Raw genomic sequence first — 8,575 nt, 5'->3', positions numbered from 1 at the left:
TAAATGTAAGCCTCTTTGGTAGAAGTAGGCAGAACTTGTAAGCGAAGTTTAAGTTTGCAATAAATCTCTTGCTTCTGAAGACTCTTTTGTAAGTATTTAATTCTGTTTAAAATTGTGAAATTTTCAATTCCCCTAAAAGCTCGAGTCTAACAATTCACCAACTCTAATGTTTTATCCTTGTTCATAGTACTAATCACCTAATTGTTCTTGACATCCATCTTAAATTTTGTTAGAAAGAGTTCTAGACAAAGCATTTCCCACTATCGTGCCCTGAGATTTGTCAATTATCAAAATATAGGTTGCTTCTAGAAGAAGATGAGGTTAAAGAATTACCTTTATCAAAATGCTTCATATTCCCCTTTTCCATAGTCGCTTCTTCTTAGTAGAGTTTTTGTTGCCTTCTCTCTTGCTATTTCATTGGATCATAATAGCCAACATGCTTGCCTGACTAATATCTTCATACAAGATCAAAAGTTCACAGAAGATGTTGTGATGCAAGCCTTCTCGTGTTCTTTGTCAATGCAAAGATATCTTCCAACAATGCAACAATCATCAAAAATTATATCCAAAACATTGGCCTTATCCGTGCTGCAACTTGTGCCACTTCATTTTTCTTCTTCATACCACATCTAATAAAAATTTTGGCAAAGTAATTTCTTGAATTGCCCATTGGTGATGTTCTGACACCCATATCAAATATAAGAGTGTTCCACCAAGTCAGCATGTGCTTGGTGAGTTGGAGACAAACAAACAAAATCTTTTCTTAGGAAGTAGACACATAGAAATTTATGATTCAATTCAAGTTGATCTATCTACACATTAGGTTTCTCTGCATTAGTGAGACTATCAAAGTTAAGGATATAAATTTGTCCTCTACCTTTAAGGTTGATTATGCCCTCCGAAAGAAGGTTCAAAATCCTCATCTTCTAATTCAACATCTTGCATATCATAACTTTCATTGGTTCCTCCCCATCGTACTGACACAATCATCATATGAGATCAATCTTTCCTATATTTTGGCTCTTGATTTACCATAGTAACGTGTTTACCCATCTTCTCTAGAGATTTGGTCAATAACAGTTCTTGCAACTGCTTTCATAACACCATGCACTAGAGTTCTTGTAGACCTAGCACTCCAATACCTAGCTGTCAAAAAACCACTTGATCCCACAATTGAGGTTCTGAGCCCCATATCAAAGATGGTTTTCCACTAAGTAAGAGTGTGTTTAGCGGTTCTGAGCGAGCAGACAAAATATTTTGTTGGGAAGTACACCCATAGAGATTAAAGTTTCAAGTTGACCCATATAGACGTTGAGCTTCTCTATATCAATGAGATCATCAAAGTCAATGATATCAATATTTTCTTCTACCTTGAAGGTTGATTTCAACCTCCCAAAGAAGGCTTACAATCCTGATTTTCTGATTCATCTTCTTGCCTACTAGAACTTTTGTTAGTTTCTCCCCCATCGTGATCGCAAAATCTTCAAAGGGGATCATCTTCCTTATATTTTGGCTCTTGATTTGCCACTGAAATAAACTGGCTCATCATCCACATAATTACAACTATCTGTTATTGAAAGAAAGCAAATTAGTTGGAAGTTGGCCAAGTCACTGTAAGTTCTCCTTGAGATTCCGACATCTCAATTTTTCTTGTCTTTTTCCTGGAGCCAAGAACAATTCTTGCAGCTATTTTTTTCATCAACAACATCCACCTGAGCATCCTCATCTCTGCCACACTTAGTATTATGCTTCTCTTTTAATGGCCAACATTCGGCACCATAAAGCATTGCAGGCCTCACTACCATCTTATAGAATTTTCCCTTAAGTTTGAGGGGTACATTTCTATCACATAACAAGCATTCCTCCACTTTAACCATCCAACTTGAATTATGCTGATAATATCCCCATCTATTTCACCATCACTCTGAACAATAGATCCAAGATATCTAAAACGTGTACTCTTATTAATGACTTGATCGCCCAAAGTCACAATCCCTTCACTAGGTCTTTTACAACTAAAATTACACTCCATATATTCCATTTTAGATCTACTCAAGCGAAAAGCTTTAGACTCTAAGGTTGACCTCCATAATTCAAGTTTACCTTCAACTCCCTCTCTAGTCTTATCCACAAGAAGAATATCATCAGCAAAAAGCATACACCAAGGTACATCCTCTTGCAAATGTCTAGTGAGAACATCCATGACTAAAGCAAAAAGATATGAGCTTAAGGCTGATCCTTGATGTAACCCAACCGAAATAGGAAAATACTTGGTCAAACCACCTTGTGTTTGAGCACAAGTAATAGCTCATGCATACATATCTTTAATGATTTGAATATAAGCATTATTGACTCCTTTCTTTTCAAGAACTCTCCATAGCACTTCTCTGCATTTTATTGTTTGGTATGGATGAATTTCAATTTAACATTCTCACTAGTCACCTTCTCTATGATGAAGTGGCTGTCAATTTCAATGTGCTTAATCCTATCATGATGCATGGGATTCTTAGCTATGCTAAGAGCTGCCTGAATATCACAAATCATCAAAATGGAAGATGAACTCATTTGTTACTGTTTACTAAGAAAACATTTTATCCAAATCCCTTCACAAATTCCCTATGCCAATGCTTTGTACTCAACTTCTACACTACTTTTGGCCACCACTAATTACTTCTTACTCCTCTAGATAACACTATTACCCCAAATAAAAGAATAGTACCCAAAAGTTGACTGTATATAAATGATGTTTCCTGCTCAATCCTCACTAAATACACTTCAGTGTCACGATTCTTTATCTTTCTAAAGAATAGGCATTTCCATGGTGTCATCTTAAGTATCTAAGAATCTTGTAGAATGCTTCCATGTGTTCCTCTGTAGGGTTGTGCATGAATTGACATATAACACTCACTACAAAACCAATATTTGGCCAAGCGTGTGAAAGATAAATCGGACGTCCAACAAGTATCAGATATCTCCCACTATCTACATATGTACTTTCTTTCTCGGTGTTAAGTTTCTTCTGATTGTCTATAGGAATATCAGCAGGTTTGCATCCAAGCATACCGATCTCCTTAAGAAGATCTAGAATATATTTCCTTTGAGAAACAACAATGCCCTTTCTTGATCTATCAACTTCCATTTTAAGGAAATATTTAAGATTTTCAAGATCTTTAACTTCAAACTCTTCTGAGAAATATTTCTTCAAATTTTGTGATTCCTCCACATCATTCCCAAAAAGAATAATATCATCGACATAGAATATCAATATAGTAATTTTCCCAGCATGAGATTTCTTGACAAATAAAGTATGATCAATTTGACCCTATATGTAGCCTAACTTCAAAACAGCCTTTGTGAATCTATCAAACCAAACTCAAGGAGATTGTTTAATGCCGTACAAGATTTCTTGAGTTTGTAAACTTGATTCTTTGCAATATGTTTTTCAAAACCAAGTAGGATATCCATGTAGACTTCCACTTTGAGATAAACATTTAGAAAATTTTTTATGTCCAATTGTTATAAATACTAATCTTGGTTGACAACCAATGTAAAAAGAATTCTAATAATGTCAAGCTTTGCGACATGAGCAAAAATTTTTTGATAGTCCATCCCATAGGATTGTGTAAATCCTCTAGCTACCAATCGAACCTTGAATCTCTCAACTCATCCATCTGCTTTGTATTCACTTGTATCCCATGGGTCTTTTCCCAATTGGCAAATTAGTAATAGTTCATATTCCACTCTTCTCAAGTGCATAAATCTCATCTTAAACTGTCTTCTTCCACTCTACATTTTGTAATTCCTATTGTATTGTACTAGGGACCTGGATATTATCAAGAGAAGTAGAAATGCTCTATAAAATGGTGATAAACCTTAATAAGTAATATAATTCCTAATTGGATGACTTGTACATCTCCTAACACCCTTTCCTCAATGCAATCGACATGGTAGTCATTAGTATTGGGAATTAGCACATCTACATCTTATCCATACCTATGTTTTCTCTATGTGAAATCGAAATTGAGTCAATATTTTGGCCACATGCTGGCTGTGATTTTTGCTCAAGCTCCTATCTTTTCCTCCTGATGTAGACTTGAGAATTTGCATTAGCAAGTTGTGGAGTCACAGATTGAGCAAGCATGAGAGAAGAAAGATTTGTGTGCTGGATTAATGACTGAACATGCATGGGTGTGGACAAGTCTTGTGTATGGTCTTTGGGCACAAGCACAGGTTGAGAAGAATTTGGTGACTCTAAGTGGGCAAAGGACACAAACTCAAGAAAGAACTACCAAACTTGATGTTCATTCATGATCTCCTGAATATGAGATTTGTGATAGAAGGGATATAAGGAACAAATGTCGAGCAACCAAATGTCTTGAGTAGTAAATCAGATGAAGTTGCACATGTGAGGAAATTTTTTCAAAAGTTCACGTAGAGATTGAAAATTAAGGACTCTGGATGGCATTGATCAAATAGGTAGCTGTGAGAATGACTTCCCTAGGAGTGCAAGCGAGTCAAGCTCGACTTAACTTGTTTGCACTCGTAGGCTTCCCCATATAAATAATTTGGAAAATTAGAGAAAAACGTAAGACATCGAGCAACCTCCAAGAGATGTCTCTTCTTGTGTTCAGCCACACCATTTTGTTGAGGGGTGTCAACACAAGAACTTATGTGAATAATCCCATGAGTCTCAAGGTAAGTATTGAGACTACTAGTAAATTATTCCCTAGCATTGTCTGACTTGAGTACCTGAATTCTAGAATTGAATTTATTTTGAACCATAAGATTGAAGGTTTAAAAATTTTGTCTAAACTCAAACTTTTCTTTCATAAGTAAAACCCAAATTACTCTTGTATAATCATCAACAAATATAAAAAACCATTGAGTGCCAGAAATATTTTTTATAGTTGAGGGACCCCGCTCATCACTATAGATCAATTAAAAAGCAGTTGAATGTTTGTATAGAATTTAAGGATATACTGTTCGAATATGCTTTGCAATTTGACAAGTTTAACAATGAAAAGATGTTGACTTATATATATAAATAATTTGAAAAATAATTTTGCAAGATACACAAAGCTAGGATGACCAAGACGATAGTGTAATAATCTAATTTCACTATATTTATTGATCTTGGAATTTGACACATAATTGAAAGATTCTAAAAAACTCTGCAATTTGACGCAACTTGCTTGAGAAACTTGGTTTGAGGATCTACCACATGGGAGGAGATAAAACCTGGAGCAATGTTCAGCACTACCAATCATCTTTCCCAATTTCAAGTCTTAAAAAACACATTAGTTTGAATAAAATTTAGTAACACATTAACGATCACAAGCCAATTTGCTAATGGACAATAGATTACAATTCAAGTTTGAAATATGGAAAATAGAGTTGAGATACAACTCTTTAATAAGTTGGATGGAACATGTTCCAACAATTTTAGAATTTGAACCATCAGCAATACAAACAGGAGAAGGGTAGTATCTCTTGTCATGTGATCAGAAGCACCAGTGTCGACTATCCACTACCTTATTTCTCCTCTATTGGTAGTGAAGGAAGTATGTGAATATGTTTGAGCAACCAAACCTATCCCAATAATGCTACCACTGCCAACTTGACTAAATGTTTTTTGCAGCAAATCCATCTGCTCTTTGCTAAAGGGGCTAGGCTTGGGAACAAGAGCAATCACAGAGTTAGAAGCCATATGTGCTTTGCTATCTCTATCAAACGGTGGCTTTGGTTTTCAATCAGCTGGGTTTCTATGGAGCTCCCAACAAATCTCCTAGTAACGACCTAGTTTCTTATAGTAATCACACCAAGGTCTTTCCCATTTCAAACGATCTCCACCACTGTTAGATGATCAAAAATCAAGGGCAGATGCATCTAATGTTGATGTGGGTTGTTCCTTAGATCCCATCATCACTTTCTTCATGTCTAACCTCTAAGAAAGCCTCCCTAAGATTTGGTAGTGGTTTAGTGCCCATGATTCGACCCTCGAACATCATCGAAGTCCCTATTAAGTCCTAAGAAAAACTTGAAATTCAAAATCTGCTTGCACATTACTGCATCTTCTGGACATGTCCATGTGTGAGTTTCAACTATGCCAAGTTGTTGTCAATATCATGTGAGTATGCTGTAAGACCGAGTAACAAATTGCTCTCTTTGGAAGAAAGCATGAAGTATTGATTCAACCTGAAACAACTTTCAAGTTTTTTTAGAGTTAGAGTAAGTCTCTTTGGTTGCATCCTATATTTCTTTTGCAATCCCAAAAAGCAAAAAAATTTCACCTAAGTCATTGTTCATGGAATTGATAGGCCACGACATGATCATACTATTTTCAACCTTCCACTTTCTAAAACCCCGATCTATAGTCTCTGGCATGGTTGTTTCTACCGTGAGATACTCATCATTTTTCTTATCACAAATGAACAACAACACAGATTGTGATCACTGCAAATAATTATGGTCATTTAATTTGTTTCATGTGATGAGAATAGGAGAAGAATCACTTCCTTAAAGGTTTGGAATTTATGAACTATTTCTTGATTTTGATGTAAAGGCTTGATGTTGTTGTTATTATGGTGTCGTAATGCTAAATGTTTGTGATGAGACCATTCCATATTGTAAAGAAGAATATCACAATCATAGGAGAAGATCACAATCAATCTCTTGATCTCTTCTTTTATTCCTAAAATAAAAATAGAATCATAGGAGAATATCACAACTGATCTCTCCTTTTATTCCTAAAAATACTTTCTTAAAATAAATTTCCTAACTTGGACTTTCAAATATTCAATAGAATCTATCCTCTTTTAAACCACTGGAAGCCACATACCTCTCTGTCGCTCCGCCCCACCCCAAAATTTACAAGGCTTCTCCTTAATTGAAAACCAAACAACAAGCTGAAAAACGAACTCAAACAATAACTTCACAGCTTTCAACTTATATTCCACCAAATTCAGTGCACCACTTCAAGCTTCAATCATGATTTTAATCATCCTATAAAAGAGTTGATGTGAACAAGTTCATTTATTTTAAGATAATTGCAGAAACTCACAGTGACGTAACCAGGTGCTGACTTGTATGTTCCACACCAACGGCAACTGAACTGCACTAGTCGCTAATTCAACTCCAAAAATATCAACATTTTTAGCACGATGCCAGAGTGATATGGGAGGAAAAGAATCTGACCAGCCAGAAAACCCCAGCCCAGATATGATTATTGAAGCTTCTGAGATTGACCAAATAAAATAGTACTTCCAACGAGCAGTAAAGCCTGACATATATTGGTAAAATAACCTTTTCCAGAAACCCCACTGGTTGTATGCGGGTTCATTGAATCGGGTAAGAGGAAAATGTGGAACAAGGTACAAGTAGATGCCCATGCATATAGCGGCCTGGACTATAGCACGAAACATTGCTCTGTAAGGTGATGGTGAAGATTTACCCTTTGGACTTGACCAGATCTGAACATAATAAAAAGGTTAAATAACCTTGCTTAAGGAAGACATGAAAGTAAATGCTGTTAACTATCAAGAAGAGCACATACTGCACTTACTCCTTCACCTTCTGTCCATTCGAGGTATTCCTTCATTTCATATACGGGCCCAGCAAAATGACTGCCACAACAGAGGCAGTAGCCAATATATTCAATTGCAGTGGGGCGATGAACTAGCCGATTTTTCTTTTGGGACTCCGTCAAGCTTTCATCGTTCAGTAGCCCATCACTGTAGTTAATAGCACATGAAATGACTTTTAATATCAGCACCATTAATGCTCCTGCATTTTTAAAAACATGCCAAAAGTCAGTCATTAAGAAAATGGATTAACTAAAGAAAAAGGTTACATATTGACCCTCAAGAAAACCAAATTTACTTTCGAGATTGACATAATAAAACAATAACGAAGAACTGATGTAGGACATCTTAAAGTCTACTATTTCTAAAACAAATCTGCAATCCAATGTTTGGTTCAATGAGAAGTTATGCAATGCTTATTGTTACAGATTTCTTAGATGAGATGCACACAATTTAATGCAAAAAAATATAAGAATAAACATTAAAATCTAGCAAGGAAGCAAACTATGAAATAAAAAAAAAAATTAAGTACAACTAAAAATGATGACTGAAAAAGAAAACAAAATTCAATTTTGAACAAAAACTTTTTTTGTTCTAATTAAATTAAACTATAGAAAGAAGAATCGTGAAAATCATAGTATTTAAGACAACATGCATGTAAATGCAACCAGCTCTGTAGCAAATCTGAAAATACAATGATCACTGGCAGTCAATCACTAAAACAATGAAATAAGATAAGAGCAAGAACATAAATAAAACAAACGACAAGCTACTCGTTTAAACCAGGAAATCATGTCACCTAGGATACTTCAAGTCTACACTTGATCAAAAAAAAAAAGTTTACACTTGATCAATCACTGAAATTCTGATAAAATAAAAGGAAACTTTACATTCGCAAAATTGAAATTTATTCAGCCCAAAGTTATTTTACATACGCCTTATTTATAGATACTAGCACTAGGTGATAAGAAACGGGAATTTAATCACATATCCTA

General features: G+C 35.2%; 1 protein-coding gene across 2 annotated transcripts in view; it reads right to left on the bottom strand.

The window, feature by feature from the left end:
• Nucleotides 1-7,022: 7,022 nt before the first annotated feature.
• The window catches only part of LOC110091799 (lysophospholipid acyltransferase 1-like), a 32,980-nt gene continuing 31,427 nt past the window's right edge, over nt 7,023-8,575 (bottom strand). The window contains exons 3-4 of one of the 2 annotated variants that reach the window (XM_020816046.2): nt 7,553-7,782; nt 7,023-7,469 (exon numbers count right to left, since the gene is read on the bottom strand). In XM_020816046.2, the coding sequence (XP_020671705.1) occupies nt 7,038-7,469; nt 7,553-7,782 (662 nt within the window). In that variant the 3' untranslated portion in view covers nt 7,023-7,037. The remainder of the gene's footprint in view (nt 7,470-7,552; nt 7,783-8,575) is intronic. The other variant, XM_028699712.1, reaches the window with a different exon arrangement.

This window comes from Dendrobium catenatum, unplaced genomic scaffold, assembly GCF_001605985.2.
Source record: "Dendrobium catenatum unplaced genomic scaffold, ASM160598v2 fragScaff_scaffold_133, whole genome shotgun sequence".
Classification (NCBI taxonomy): domain Eukaryota; kingdom Viridiplantae; phylum Streptophyta; class Magnoliopsida; order Asparagales; family Orchidaceae; genus Dendrobium; species Dendrobium catenatum.
This window is presented reverse-complemented; position numbering and strand designations above follow the sequence as displayed.